At 48.4% G+C, this 15262-nt stretch overlaps 1 protein-coding gene across 2 annotated transcripts in view; it reads right to left on the bottom strand.

The window, feature by feature from the left end:
* Positions 1-4844: 4844 nt before the first annotated feature.
* The window catches only part of SP1 (Sp1 transcription factor), a 35641-nt gene continuing 25223 nt past the window's right edge, over positions 4845-15262 (bottom strand). For both annotated transcript variants that reach the window (XM_044994842.1, XM_044994843.1), the window contains exons 5-6: positions 12981-13180; positions 4845-11876 (exon numbers count right to left, since the gene is read on the bottom strand). In XM_044994842.1, the coding sequence (XP_044850777.1) occupies positions 11560-11876; positions 12981-13180 (517 nt within the window). In that variant the 3' untranslated portion in view covers positions 4845-11559. The remainder of the gene's footprint in view (positions 11877-12980; positions 13181-15262) is intronic.

The following is a 15262-nucleotide window of genomic DNA, read 5'->3' as shown; positions in this document are numbered from 1 at the left end:
CCCATGTATAGTTGGGATGATGTTTTCCAATGTGCATCACGTTGCCATTGATCGACATTGAATTTCATCCGTCATTTTGTTACCCTGTCACCCAGTTTTGGGAGATCCTTTTGTAGCTCTTCACAGTCTGCCTGGGACTTAACGCTCCTGAGTAGTTTTGTGTCATCTGCAAATGTTGCCACTTCACTGTTTACCCATTTAGAAATATGTTAAATTGGACTGGTCCAAGTACAGACCCCACTATTTGCCACTATCCATTCTGAAAACGGACCATTTATTCCTTCCCTGTCTTTTAACCAGCTACCGATCCATGAAACGACCTTCTCCCTTTATCCCATGGCAGCTTACTTTGCTTAAGAGCCTTTGGTGAGGGAACTTGTCAAAGGCTTTCCGAAAAATCGAAGCACACTGTAGCCATTGGATCTCCCTTGTCCACATGCTTGTTGACCCCCTCAAAGAATTCTAGTAGATTGGTGAGGCGCGATTTCCCTTTACAAAAACCATGTTGGGTTTTCCCCAACAAATTATGTTCATCTGTGTCCAACAATTTTGTTCTTTACTATCGTTTCAACCAATTTGCCCAGTATTGAAGTCAGGTTTACTGGCCTGTAATTGCCGGGATCATCTCTGGAGCCCTTTTTAAAAATTGGCATCACATTAGCTATCCTCCAGTCATCTGGGGCAGAGGCTGATTTAAACGATAGGTTACAGATCACAGTTAGTAGTTCTGCAATTTCAGGGGATTCTTAGAAAGGGGGGATAGCTTAGCTGCCAGGGGAAGCTGGAGAAGGGTGGCTGGCTGGCTTCTCTGGGGGTATCTCTACACTGCAGCTGGTAGCGTGCCTCTCAGTCCAGATGGACAGACATGTGCCAGCGCACTAAAAGTACCAGAGCGAACATGGCAGCTAGTCTGGTAGCTAGTCTGAGTTGCTGCAATGGCCGCACTGCTACTTTCAGTGGGAGCGGAGCTAGCACCTGGCTGTCTACCTGGGCTGGGCGGCTCGCTTGCACCTGCAGTGTAGACGTCCCTGGTGGGCCCTGGAGCAGGAGGAGTCCCAGGCCAGCGGTCTGTGGAGTGGCAGGTGGGAGCTGGGCTCCGGCCCACGGCTCTGAAGCAGGAGGGGGGCAGGGGAAGTAGCCCAGGGTGGGCCAAGGAGCTGTTCTGTGGTTGAGGTTTTGCCAGAGTTTTCTGTCTGGGGACAAATTGTGCTGGATGCGACGGTCAGTCAGGGAGTCAGGCCAGGAGCCTACAGCCACCCTCCCTCCTTGTCCCTCACCCCCCAAATCATTACACTGGCTTTTGAGTTCTCAATCGCCTCCCCCGTGTGTTGGGGCAGCACCCCGGTGAGAATGTCTGCTCCTTGGCGGGGGACTCGGCCACCGTTCTGCAGTGTCCTGATCGGCTGCTCTTCCTAAGAGGCAGGCAAGTGGGGAAGGGCAGCCAATCAGAAGCGGGCGTCCCATCCCACCCCCCTACACCCCAGCAGGGCTGAAATTCACAAGGGTAGCAGTGACTTGTGGAACTGTCGTGAGATTTGGCAACCCTGCAGGAGAGCTGTGTTGTGGGGCTGGTATGTACAACCTGGCACCCATCACCATGGTGTTTGGGCACCTCCCAGTCTTTAATGTATTTAGCCGCAGCGTGCCCCGGGGAGGCAGGGCAGTGCTGTTATCCCCATTGTACAGGGGGGGAACTGAGGCACAAAGAGGCTAAGTGACTGCACCAAGGTCACACTGGAAGTCTGTGGCAGAGCAGGGAATTGAATCTGGATCTCTCGGTACCTCAGAAGGGTTTTTACCTTCCTTCCTCTGCAGCAGGGAGTGTGGATCACCTGTGGGGATCATCCGGGCACCTGTCAGCTAATCAATTCCCTGCACTGCTCTGAGGGCCAGGCCCCCGATCAGGTCAAGAACATTTCCCCCACCCCACCCCAGAGGCAGGAGAGCCTGCCAGTAACCACTAGGCAGCCTTCCCTCACTGTAGCCCTCCTCATCTACACTGAGGCCAACATCTTTAACCCAGGGCCAGGCCTGTGCTGACCAGAGCTAGAGGCTGGAAACACCCAGGAGCCCTCAACACTGGGAACCGCAGTGGGGCAGCAGAACTAGGGGTTAGCTATTCATGGGGGCCAGGCCGTTAGTGCTCTCTAGTGGCCAGCACAAGCCCCATGAGAGCGTCCTACACTTGCCCATGGGAAGGGGGTGAGGCTGGCTTGAGCAGGGAATACAGAGATCAGGACTCCTGGGTTCTGTTCCCAACTCTGCCCTTTCCTTGCTGGGTAAGCTCAAGGCAACCGCCTCTGGCTCCATTGCCACAGCTAGACAAACAGGGATATTAACTCAGCTCTCCTTCAGAGGTGTCCGGAGGGATAATCAACCTAAGCCCCATGCTTTTCTGAGAAGGAAACAAAGCCAAACTTGCTCTCGCTCGGAGTAGCAGCTAAGGAAGGTTGCAGGAAGGGGCAGTTTTTGTTTTCCCCACATTGTTTACTTCGCCCATCTCCCGTTACTTGGTTCACCGTCCCTTTCCTCGGTGTGATTCCTTGGTAACACCACCAGGACGAGGTTTCTCGGAAAGGAGCAACTTACGTGGTTGGCGCCCCTTTAAATAGTAGCAATGCCTTGTGCTTCCAGATTGTAAATCGGTAGATCTCATGGAAGGAAGTTAATGAACGGATGTTTGTAAATGAGATCACGATCAGTGAGCTTGGCGATCACGGCATGACATTTTCCAAAGAACCCAAGGGTACACGTACCTGGGGATAAAGGCCCCACGGCACGGCCACGCTGGCCTGGGTCAGCTGACTCAGGCTCACGGGGGCTGTGGCCGCAAGGCTAAAAATTGTTGCGTAGGCGTTCGGGCTCAGGCTGGAGCCTGAGCTCTGGGATTCTCCCCCCTCAAGGGGTCCAAAAGCTGGGGCTTGAGGCTGGACGTCTTACACTGTAATTTTTCAACCCGAGTCCAAGCCCTGTGAGCCGGAGCCGGCTGACCTGGGCCAGTCCCAGCTTCTTCATCCCTGGGTAGACATAGCCTAAGTGACTTAGGTGCTTTTGGACACTGTATCCCATGACCCAGAGACATTGCAGAGGGTCAAACCATTGGTACATTGGAGGGAGAGGGGGTGGGCTAGTGGGTGGAGTCCTGGCCCGGGACTCAGGAGACCAGGCACAGGCCACCTGTGTGCCGAAGGCAGAGTGCGAGCTGGTTTTCACTAGGGGGCTCTGCATTTTAATTTGAAATGAAGCTTCTTAAACATTTTAAAAAACCGTATATACTTTACGTACAACAATAGTTCCGTTATATATTATAGACTTCTAGAGAGAGACCTTCTAAAAATATGAGTATTTCTGGCACACAAAACCTTAAATTAGAGTGAATAAATGAAGACTCGACCCACCACTTCTGAAAGGTTGCCAACCCCTGTATTCCCAGCTCTGCCACTGGCCTGATGGGCAAGTCACTATCTGTGTAGACTCCCCTTTGTCTAGTGTCTTTTTTTTTTGTGTGTGGACATTTTAAACACTTTACTTTAATTTGTTGAAGGTATCTGGGAAAGAATCAGTTAAATTTCACTGGTTGTTTCAACACAATTTTGCGACTATAATCTAAGGCAATTTTAAGCCACCACCAACTGCTTCCTTTGGAAACAAATACAAACTTTGTTCAAAACAGCATCAGAAACAGGACACAGCAGTATCACTTTTCTGGTGTTTGGTTATGGCACGTAATCTGCCTTTAATAGGCTTTTCATTTAACTGGCAGCATGAAGATCTCTCAACAAGGAACATTCTGAAGTTCATAATTGTAGGCTTAAAACAGATACATTTTGTGTGGTGTTATATGGACATTTGGATAGGAGGCTTTATCCCAGAGACTGCAGAGAGTGGGCCTCCAGTAGGCATGAATACTGTGAATACTGTGTCCGGTTCTGGTCGCTCATCTCACCAAAGGAGATAGTGGAACTGGCAAAGGTTCAGAGAAGGGGGAACGAAGGCCATCAAGGGTATGGAATGGCTTCTGTAGGAGGAGTCAAAAGATCAGGGCTGTTCAGCTTAGACAAGAGATGAATAAGGGGCGATGTGATGGAGGTCTATAAAATCATGAATGGAGTGTTATTCACCCCCTTCCCCACAATACAAACATAAGGGGTCACCTAATGAAATTAATAGGCAGCAGGTTTTATCCAAAACCCGAGGAAGTACTTTTTCACTCCACACACAATTAACTTGTGGAACTCATTGCCATGGGATGTTGTGATGGCCAAAAGTATAACAGGGTTCAGAAAAGAACTAGATAAGTTCATGGAAGACAGCCATTGGTGAACCTATTAGCCAAGATGGTCAGGGACTGGAACTTCATGCTCAGGGTGATGCTAAACTTCTTGACCGCCAGAAAACAGCAGTGGAAGAGGGGGGTGGATCACTCAAAAGTGTCCTGTTCTGTACTCGCTCCCTGAAGCTCTGGTATGGGCCACTATCAGAAGACCGGATACAGGGCTAGACGGCCCGCTGGCCTGACCCAGCATGGCTGTTCTTATGAACAATAAAGTTCAAGATAGATGGACACACGAGTTGGGTTCGTCTCTTCATCTGTGATGAAGATTCTCTCTGCCAGATCCCAACATCCGCAGCCCGATGAAGTCAATGGCAAGACAGCCCACCGCCCTCCAGCGACACTTGCTTTCTCATTTACTACCGTGCTGGAGGAACAAAAATACATTTACAAACCACAGTCACCAAGAAGCCAGGCACCAGGTGTTGGGCAAAGGCGCTTGAGCTCAAGGTGAATGCCAAAGGGCACTGAAATATTCTTTATTCTTTAAAGCACAAACTTCACCATGCCATCCGGAGACGCTTGTTTATTTACCTTAAAAAAAAAAAGTTGTAATCGGTTTACAAAGGAGCCAAACTACATTTTAATCTAATCTTTGTACAAAAAAAAAAATAGCACTTTTAAAATGTGTTTCAGACATCATTACATCGGCAATTGGATTAAAAAAAAGCACAGAGACATTATTACAGGATAAAACAGTCTTTACACAGCGAGAGAATTATTGCCAGTGTTACAAGTTGCGCGAAGCGTGTGCTCTCAGCACCCAAAAAGGTGAATCGAATCGAGGCGCCTGCTTGGAATGATGGGGGAGGCGGTCGGAGGAGGGACCAGGGAACTACAGGAAGTGCTGGTGAAATGGTTTCACTAACCCTCAGGGGGGCAGTGACGCAGGTTAACTCACAAAAGCAACAGGCATTGGCCTAAACTAGCCTCGCCCCATGCACACAACCCCACTGTAATGCATAGAATAGTGGACACGTTATTTCCCCGGCAGGCGGGGTGGGGGAAGTGAATTGCTAATCAAGTTTAAGGAAAAAACAGGGCTGGGTAGATTAAAGCTGGAAGAGACCATTTTGAGCCATCGTGGGGTAAAAAAAAAACTGGTAAAAACAGCCCAGTGCAATCCTGCCTGCAAATGGTTTGGCCACTTGGAACCCCTGTATAGAAAGGCACAGTTAATTCCACAGGGAACTGCAGATCTAAAATGTATACAGGCGCTCCCTGTGCACCTGAGAGCCTGACACGGACACAGCCAGTCATGTACTTGGGTGAACAGTGCAATTCATTTAATGGAAGCAACAGACACGCCGACGTCAATGGGTTGTAAACGAGGTCAAGATTTCCCCCACTGAGTCTGCAACAGCAGCCCTCAGCATTGCTGCCCAAACCACCACGAAACAACCCAAACTTACCACCCTAGGATACAAAGCCCAGTATGGCACATGGAACGTGGCAACTTTGTGCAGCATGAGACGTAGCCTGCTGCGAGCCAGCTCCCAGACCCTCGAGAGCAGATGGGTGAACAGGGCAAGCCGGATTAGCAGAGGAGGGTGATGGGTATTAACGAGCGACTGTCTAATGAGAACGGAGAGGTTAACGCATGCCAAAGCGAGCGGAGCAATGGCAGCGAGGCTCCCGCGTGAGCTGTGGCTGGTCAGCAGCGATGGAGAAATCTCATTTCTAAGCCCACGGGTGAAATTTTCTTTTGCAAATGGAGAGTAGCTTCAGATCCCCAGGAGCTGCAGCAGCTCACGAGTACATTCTCCCTCTGCCCTCAAAGAGCTGGACTCATCTAAGACACAAAGGCCCAGATCCACAAAAGGTATTTTGGGTTCTAACTTCCACTGAAATCAATGAAAGTTAGGAGCCAAAACCCTTCGTGGATCTGGGCCAGAGAGGCTATGGGGTTGTACCGAGGTTCTCAGATACTTTACATTCTTTGTCTTCGCTGGTCCATCGTGTATGTTAACAGGACCGGGGTGGGGTGGGGACACTGGGAATTAGCCTTTAGCAAACATCTCTCCTAGTTTGCCTGGATTTGAGCAAGAACTGCATCGCTCTTGCAGCTAGGACCAGCCATTTCACATAGGTTCAAGGAACGGTCCATACCCGCATTCTTCTGCTTGTTTTCCATCTCCAATCTATAAACAGTTGCCCTGACGCCTACGTTGGTGCTGCTGCTGCTGCTCTTGGATTTGACACGCGGTATAGCCACGTCTATACTACACCTGCAATGCTGCGGCTGTGCCGAAGCATCCATACTTCCTACGTAGACAGAAAAACTCCTTCTGTCAATGGAGCTAATTCGCCTCTCAGAGGCGGTAGCTAGGTCAACAGAAGATCCCACTGACCTCGCCCCATCTACACCGGGAGTTAGGATGACCTATCTACAGCACTCAGGGCCCACTGTATTTCACAGCCCTGAGCGATGTCACTAGGTGTAATGGGTCTGATTTTTAAGTGCAGACCAGGCCTAAATCGCTGAGGAGCGGAGACACGTGCAGGGCGATTTGTTTCCACAGGAAACTACAGATTAATTCTGGTTCCCTAATGGGGGGCGGGGGAAAAAGCACCATTCCTCTGTGGTGAATTTTCCATTGCTGGGACCTGTTCAGCGCCGTCACAATGACACCAGTAGAAACCTCGGTCCAAAGAATATTCCTCAAAGACAGCGCTTAGAAACAAGACAATACCATCCAGGGTGACCACCACTTTCCCTTCTACTTAGGTTACACAGCTCCACAAGGACAAGGAGATTACCATTAGGGATCCTTTCGAACCCTTCTCAGGTTACACTAGGCTTCTTAAGTGACAATCTGGATTAGTGGACGGAAGATGAAAGTACATTATGTTCTCAATGGAGACAAGGACTCCCCGCAGCACTCTGCTGCATCTGACATACTGGATAACTACTTGACAATGTCGTCACCGAGTGATGTAACGGGCGTAGTTTCCAGAACTTCTCTAAATCTACCTTGGACCTCAGTACATTAAAGAATGCAAGTGACAAGGAGGAATTGGCAATGTTCTCCAGCAACCAAATAGCCCAACGAGGCAGAGTTACTGAAACGTGTTTTTTTTTTGTTTTTTTTCCAAACACTGCTTTCTACTAACCATCCGTAGCTTCCAGTATTCACAAGCTGTGGAAGATATTGACATTTGACACAACTGGAATTCATAGTGCTTCACAGATTGTTAAAAAAATACAAATGTTTAAAGTTTCCTATATAAAAATATACAAATCCAAAAATAGAGCTAGAGAGATGAAAGAAATCAGCCTGAAGAATTTACAGTGATAGCTAAGATTCCTCCCTCCCTGTATTTATTTTTTTAAAAAGGTAAAAATGTGTTCACACTTCACAGTTTGGCAGGACGTTGCCTCCTGCCGGCATGCACCAATTCCTGCTTTGAAGACAAGGAGGCCTTTTGCAGGTGCAAAGGGGAGGTACTGCTGTTTGAAACTGACAAGGCATGCTGATGCTCCGACAACACAGACACAGAGTCTGGTGAGGAAAGGTCACCAACCAGTCCTGAACTGGTAAAGGTACAAAAAACTCTCACATCCCGCTGTGGAAGAAATCTCTCTCCAAACCCAAGTGAGCAAGCCACACCCAGAAGGAAGACAAGGGAGCTGGCTGACAGACAGACCTTGCCAAAAATTTAACTCAGATCTGAAAAAAAGAACCTGTAATATCCCGCAGCTGCAGGGAATTTGCATATATAGAGTTAAAAAAAACAACAGGATTTTCAAGCAAACAAGACAATTGCGGATCAGTGCCGAGGTCTGCATTACACTAAAAAAAGTTATTTCTGAGTGATCGGCGCTTCAGAGCCCAGCTACCTTGGCAACCATGGTCAGCCTGTGTGTCTTAATGGCAGCTTGATTACAAATACCCGCTCCTGGTGTTCTGGGTTGCATCACATCCCATGAAGAGGGGAAAGATGGAAGAGAAAAGGGAATTCACAGAGAAGTTGCCCGTCTGTGGGATTGTAAACTAGCAGCATAGAAGCCCCTGGTTATTTTAGACTGATCTTTTATGGTGATCCCCATGATACTAGTCTGACTAACACATCTGTTTTCCCACCTAGCCCAGAATTCCGTTCTCTAGGACTCAGCTGGTTTGACACAGGGCAGATGCTTAGATCCCAGAACTGCAGTGTCCGAGCAATAATCTTCCGAGAGGCGCACACAGTTCAAATTCTATTTGATTGGAACACCGTGGTCTCATTTGCTACTCCTGACCCAAAAGCCTTGATGCATCACCTCCCTCACTTTCCAAGCAACACTGGAATAGGGAAGAAACCTGCTGTACTAGACTCAGCAAAAACCACCTCTCAGTGTTGGTGCCAATGAATGGCTCTCTTATCAAAACTGGCTCTGTGCTCTCAGCAACTGGTCTAGGAGAGTTTTTGAAATAATTAATGATGGATGTTCTTCCTGAACCTTCCTATAAAGCCCCGAAGCACGCAGCATTTGCCTCATTTCAAGTGTATTCTCCTTAGGCAGAACAGGTTAAAAGAAGTGTTTCTATGCAAGGTGTTAATAAAATATACAGCAGAATCACACTTGGTTTTAGTTAGAGAGAAAGTAAGCACCATTTACAGGTGTGATTCAGGTTCATATAAAGTTTTATTTCACTCCAACATAGTTTGGGGTTTCTCCCTACCAAACAGGTGGTCTTCCTGCAATTCCATGCACATGCATAAAAAACTCCCTAGAAGCCTCCCAGCAAAAAGCATGAAATGGGGATTGAAACGAGTCCAACACCCCCGGGTGTGCTGAAAATTAGCAAGAACCATGGGACCAAAATGTGAAGAGAGACACTGATTCCACTGTAATATCTGCCCTCCCACCTGCTACTTACCTCTTTCCTTCCTCTTTTTGAGAGGAACAATTAACACTGGCCTAACACTATCCTCTGCACGCAACACCAGATTTTTGTTTTAAATGCTTTGATAGGAATTATATACAGTTACATAATTAACAGCAACCCATACAAAGGGGTTTTAATTTTTAACTTCCAAAGCTGCTGCACTTTCCAACAGAGTTCCAAATATAAAAATCTTTCCACACATTAGACACAGACCTTTCCCTCCCACTCTTCCAGACAAGGACTCTGTTGCAGCTTAGCCTTGATGCTGGTTAATGCAAACCCCAATGTTTCTACCTTCCCTAGCAAAGGGATCCAACAGAAGATCCAGTTTACAAATTAAAACCACCACCACCTGCCTGCACGAATAAGCTATCGAACACCAGGGTGTTGGAGTATATGGCAGTTTCCCGCATTTATTTTTCTATGAAAACACACCAGAACACTGCTTATTGTCATAATTAAATAAAATTCACCCTATTACTAGAGGATTCTTCAAGCCCTTGTCTTTCCATCAGGTGTCTCTGAACCAAAGATTTACTAAAGAAGTCACCAAGGGCTGAAATGCGCGAGTGCATGAATAACACGCAGCTTCGTTATCAAGGATGATTTGCGGGCCGAGGAAGGGTGGGTGACATACATGAAGGTGACTGAAGGTGACTGAATTCTCAACTGGAGGGATTCTAAATCCTGAAGCCCCCCCACAGGCTACAGTGCACGATGTCCTCTTCCTGCAATTTTATGCTGTTGTAAGGACAGCTCGCTCCGTTTCAACTGGGCTTCACAGAAGAGCTAGGGGAAATGGAGGGGACATCAGGAACACCCACTTTGTTGTGGCTGCAGCAGGAAGAGAAGGGCGGGGGACGAAGAATGCGTTGGACAGAGGAGTCTAGCAGGGTTCAGTACTACCAGCCCACCATGGGCTTGAAAAAGAAAGAGGAAAAGATGGCCAGGAAATTCCTTTGTTTCCAATTACTGGTTTGGAAATCTCTGAAAGAACAGGGACGCCTTGGAGCCAGAAAAGCGATGTAGTGTTGGAAGAAAAAAAAATCCTGCAAGATGATGTGATGATTTAATCTGAATAAGAGACACGCCTCCCATTAACAAACCGCCCCAGCACGGGGCCGTGTGACATGTCCACTAAGCACCCTATGCCTGAAGTCCACGTCTGGCAGACAAACGCCCTGCCACTTACAAATGTACCAGCAGCCTGCCAGTCTGACCAACAGTCAATTTCAACTCACCCTCTGCATTAGCATCAGCTGCTCTGCAGGAACCCTCAGATTAGGGATGCCAACAGGCATCCCCTCACGCTACATTTTAACCAGACTAGGCACATTACTCTGGATAGACACAGTGTTATCGGTGGTCTCTTCTCCACTGCATTTTCAGCGAGTTCCTTATTTTTTTGCCACTCGACACTCAAGGTGTCTTCATCTCACCAGCCCTGGTCGCACCGACGTTGGCATTTTGTTTTTAAGACCGACTGCAGAAAAATAAATTTACCCAAGACTCCCCTTTCCCCCCCCCCCCCCGCAAAAATCTCAGAACGCATTATGGGGTCCCGGCCCCTCTTCTGGTAAATAGCTCGAGTGAACCCGCACAAAAACCTTTACAATCAATTTGACACGTACACTTATGCTCAGAATGAAAGAGCAAGGTTAAAATACGTCGGATAGGAGAATCTCTGCAGCAAATACAATTTAAAATAAAGCAACGAAGGGGTGACGGGAAGGAAGAGGGTGACTGTTTTATATGAAGAAAACCTCACCCAAATAATTAAAAAAATTAAGGAAAAAAAGAAACCTAAAAGCAGAGAATACAAAAGGCTAAATTTTTTTTAAGGTTACAATGTAAAATGTAATATAGCATCTGAACAACAGCTTGGGTAGTGTCTTATTAACTACCCACGGGGTCATCTGTTCAAAGATAAGGCATCCAAAATAGACCAAAACCACTTTGGTCGCAGCAATTTTCTTCCTTGCTCAAATGAACACATTTTATATTTTTATATATATAATAATATAGAATTTTTTTTTTTTGCACTAAAAAGTATTTCAATGATCATATACATTTACCAAGGCATGTTGGCATCAGGGGTAGCTACTGAGGGAAAGGGAGAAGTTATGAGGGAGGAGGGAAAGTCGAGTCAAAAAAAAAAAAAGCTCTGGCATCCCCATGTAGTCACTGGGCCTCAGAGGTCTGAGCCGATCGCCGGGCCTTGTTTTCAGGTAGCATTTCTGGCAGAGAGGAACTGGGCTCTCGTGCTAGAAGGTGTAACTGACTCTACCCTCTCAGCACACTACCTTGAACCCCAGATTTGTACATCGTCCATGTCTTGTGGTTCTCACAGTCTCAAAATCCATTGCCACTGATGTTGATGGACTGAAGATCTGCCACCTGCATGACGTTGATGCCGCTGCTGGCAAGGCGTGCGATGCCCTCGGGACAAATGGCTTCCATGGCCACCATGTTGGTTGCGATGAGGGCCGATGGGGTTGGCCCACTGTTTCCCTCCGAAGTCCCGGTGTCCATGGAGACCGCAGAGACGTTCATGGCCACATTGTTGGCTGTGCCTCCCTTCTTGTTTTGGTGGGTCTTGATGTGCTTGGACAGGTGGTCGCTCCTCATGAAGCGTTTTGGGCACTCCGGGCAGGCAAATTTCTTCTCACCTGTGAAGAGCAATGGGAGAGGAGAACCGCTCAGCCATTTCAACAACGCGCTTGCTTTACGTCCTTATGGGAAGCCAAACCTTTCCACCACATTGTAACAAACAAACAAACAAACAAGGGTTCAACATACAAACCAAACTCTGAATAAGAAGCAATTTTCAGCTATTGCCTGGATGAAGCTCACAGAGTAACCTTGACAGGTATTAAGGGAGAGGGGGGTGCAGCACTTTTCAACTGCCCTTCAGTGAGAGATAGAGGGCGCTGCCCCTCAGAAATAACTCTCACAAGACTTGTAGTCAGTGCCTTTTGCCATGCTAACATCCAAGGGTCTTCATACTGTCCTCTCACCGGCTTTCTCTTTCACTTTATACAGTGACCAAAGCAGATTTACTGGTGATGAAAACATACCAGGGGTCAGAAGCCATATTTAGTTACTGCACTAGAACCAAAGTCTCAGAACTACGTGGGAGGTAGCGAGGAAGAATTCATCCACCCACTTGCCAAACTGAATCTATTATGTGGAGTTAAACACACCCTTCTCCCCCAAAATGTTGTGGGCCCTAACCCTGAGCTGTGAATCATGCACTCACACAGAGCCCCCCGGATTTCAACAGGGCTCTGCTCAGTGTGGACACTCTCAAGAGTGAGATCAGGCTCTGATGTGTTATTTCTTTGGCTCTGTCTCCATGATGGCCTCTCAGATCCTCTCACATTGATCTCCCCCGACTCTGAATGTTACTTCCCCCTGTGGGTGGCTTTCTGAGAAGTTCTAGCTGCTCCTAAGGCGAGGAAAACATCTCAGCTGAAAGTACTGCAGAGGATTCGCTTGGTGCAGCTGCCAACGAACAGAAGAGTCATGGTTTTGTACAGCTGGTGACAAAATCTGTAAATATACTTGTACTGCAGAAACTCAAAGCAATAGATGATGAACACTGGGCGAACACCAGGCCCATAGTGGAGAGTGCTGGCAATCACAAGGATCTTGGAAACCCTTGCAGCATACTTACAAGGCTAGAGAAAGAGCGGAAGCTCCCCCGTGCCCCTGCTCTAAGTGCACCTGGCAGGTGCTCCCTTCGCAGAGCCACGGCAGGTTCCCGGGCTTACCTGTGTGTGTGCGCTTGTGCCGCTGCAGCTCGTCACTGCGCGTGAAGCGCTTCCCACAGAACATCCAGCTGCAGACGAACGGTCTCTCCCCGGTATGCCACCGGAGGTGAGCCCGCAGGTGGGACGTCTTGCCATACACCTTCCCGCAGCCCGGGATGTGGCAGATGTGCTGCTTCTTCTTACCGGGATCCCCAGAACCCCTGGAAGAATCCAAAGAAATCAAGGCGTTAATTTACAGAGCCTCTCCACTCTCACTAACAGAGAGGTGAAACATCAGCTTCCTAAACGTGGCACCCGGCGTGGCTGCTGAGCTCGCACAATGGAAACCCCAGGTTACCAGCTGCTGATCAGAGCACTGACTAGACCTGCCTACTTACTGCTCTGATGCTGGGCTGACATTAGAAACACAGAAGGGTGGGCAGGACGGTCTCCTGGCTAGAGGAATCAGGGCTCTCTAGTCTTGGCTCTGCTCAATGACCAAAAGCAAGTCAGCCCCCACTCAACGCTGCAGTCTAACCCTCTGTCAAACGAAGGTGACGTCTGTGTCCTTGGGGATTGGTGACTACAAGGTGCTGCAGAGATAAAAGGTGCTGAGCACTATCAGGTTGGTAACTGTAGCCACACCTTTGGATGACAGGTTCTCCTCAAGAGTGAAGTGTTATTGGGAGAGTCAAACCTGTACCACATGTGCACGACAACACTCCCCAATTAAAGCCAGACTGGGAACTGTTACGAGCAGGTAAATCACTAGTTTTAAGAAGTCTAAGTCAGAGGAAAAGGGGGTGGGGCGGAAGAGAGGGGGTGTGAGGGCTTCAGAGGGGTCACAGAGGAGTCACTTAAATCCTCAGTGAAAAAACAGAAGAGGTTGCAGCCAGGAGCCTCTTCGGGAGTAGTCAGAAGAAATAGCCTGCCAGGTGGCTCCTCAGCAAATCTGTCCCTAATTTCCCTGTGTGCGGAAGAAACCTGTTTGTTCCATGGGGTCTCTCCTCAGAGTCCCCATTCCCTTTTCCGGTACGTTTTTAACTAAACATTCTCCAGCGTAACAAAGAGAGGGAGAGTGCGTGGGACAGGCCCGGCAATGACCAATATGGGGTATGAGATGAAGAGCAAGTCAACGGAAAAAGGAAGGAGAGGGAACCAATGACTGAAGTGGGAAGAGGTGGTGGGAGGGAGGGGACAGAGGGAAGGGGAATGGCTGCGTTCACAGGTTTTAAATGGGAGCTCAAGCAGCTGTTCATTCTGAGTGACCCTGCTGGCCCGTCACATAGCTGATGACTGAAATTCTGTCCTTAATGTACACCAATGGCCCTGCCACTTTTTGGAGATACCCCCTAAAGCCCTAGCCATGATGAGGTGCCAAAAGGGAGGGAAATTACAGCCTCTGATTAACATTTCTGGCCTTGCGGGGTTTACGCTGACTCCTTCATGCTGCTCAGTGCAGCGTGTTTTGTTACCGCCCTGCGAGAGCTTTAACGCGGGCCAAGGTCTCATCACCAGCGAGGCCGGGAGCTAGCTGCATTTCTCCAATGCAGGAACCGAAGCACAGAGTAGACACTAGGAGCCTAGACTCCACACTCCCCCTTTTCAAACAAACCCTGCCACTCTGCAGCACTGTTCTCTGGCAGGAGAACCCAGGCCACAGGAACAGACAGGGCTCAGCCGGCAGTTTCTCACATCAGGAGCGTGCTCATGTTAGCCATAAGGTTTAGCCCTTTTTCTGCACCCGATAATACTTTAGCGATGGAAGAGGAAGCCACTGAAGCAACCAGTTTATAACCTAATGCCCATAAACGCAGAGCATGTTCAATGCAGAGACAGTAAAAATCTTTCAGTTACTCAGGGCAAAGTTTTAAGGGGGAAACCAAAACAAAAGACTCCCGACAGCTTTCACGGGTAAGTTTAGTTTCAGGAGGACCCAGGGACTATAACACTGACTGTAACCAAAACAGAGCGTTGGTGGATTTAGTGCAAGTTTCCTTCCTCCTCTCATGCAACTGAGCTGCTGCCCACCCATTCTGCCATCATCAGCCCCTCGCTCTGCTATTCCCGTCCGACACGAACGGGGACTGGAAAGACTAAGCGTGCTCAGTTCTGACAACGGCAGTTTGAAATGAGGCACCCAGCATGTGCCCCAAAATTGCTGTGACCCACCCGGCCTAGGGCTCCTGGGAGAGAGCACTACTGCAATCATCCGACCCGTCAACCTATTTTATTAACAGTGCAACCTGGATTGACTTTAGTTCTCGAAGGCCAAGGCTGCTAAGTGACCTTCAGCCTCTATC

The sequence above is a fragment of the Mauremys mutica genome, chromosome 20, assembly GCF_020497125.1.
Source record: "Mauremys mutica isolate MM-2020 ecotype Southern chromosome 20, ASM2049712v1, whole genome shotgun sequence".
In the NCBI taxonomy this organism is placed as follows: domain Eukaryota; kingdom Metazoa; phylum Chordata; order Testudines; family Geoemydidae; genus Mauremys; species Mauremys mutica.
This window is presented reverse-complemented; position numbering and strand designations above follow the sequence as displayed.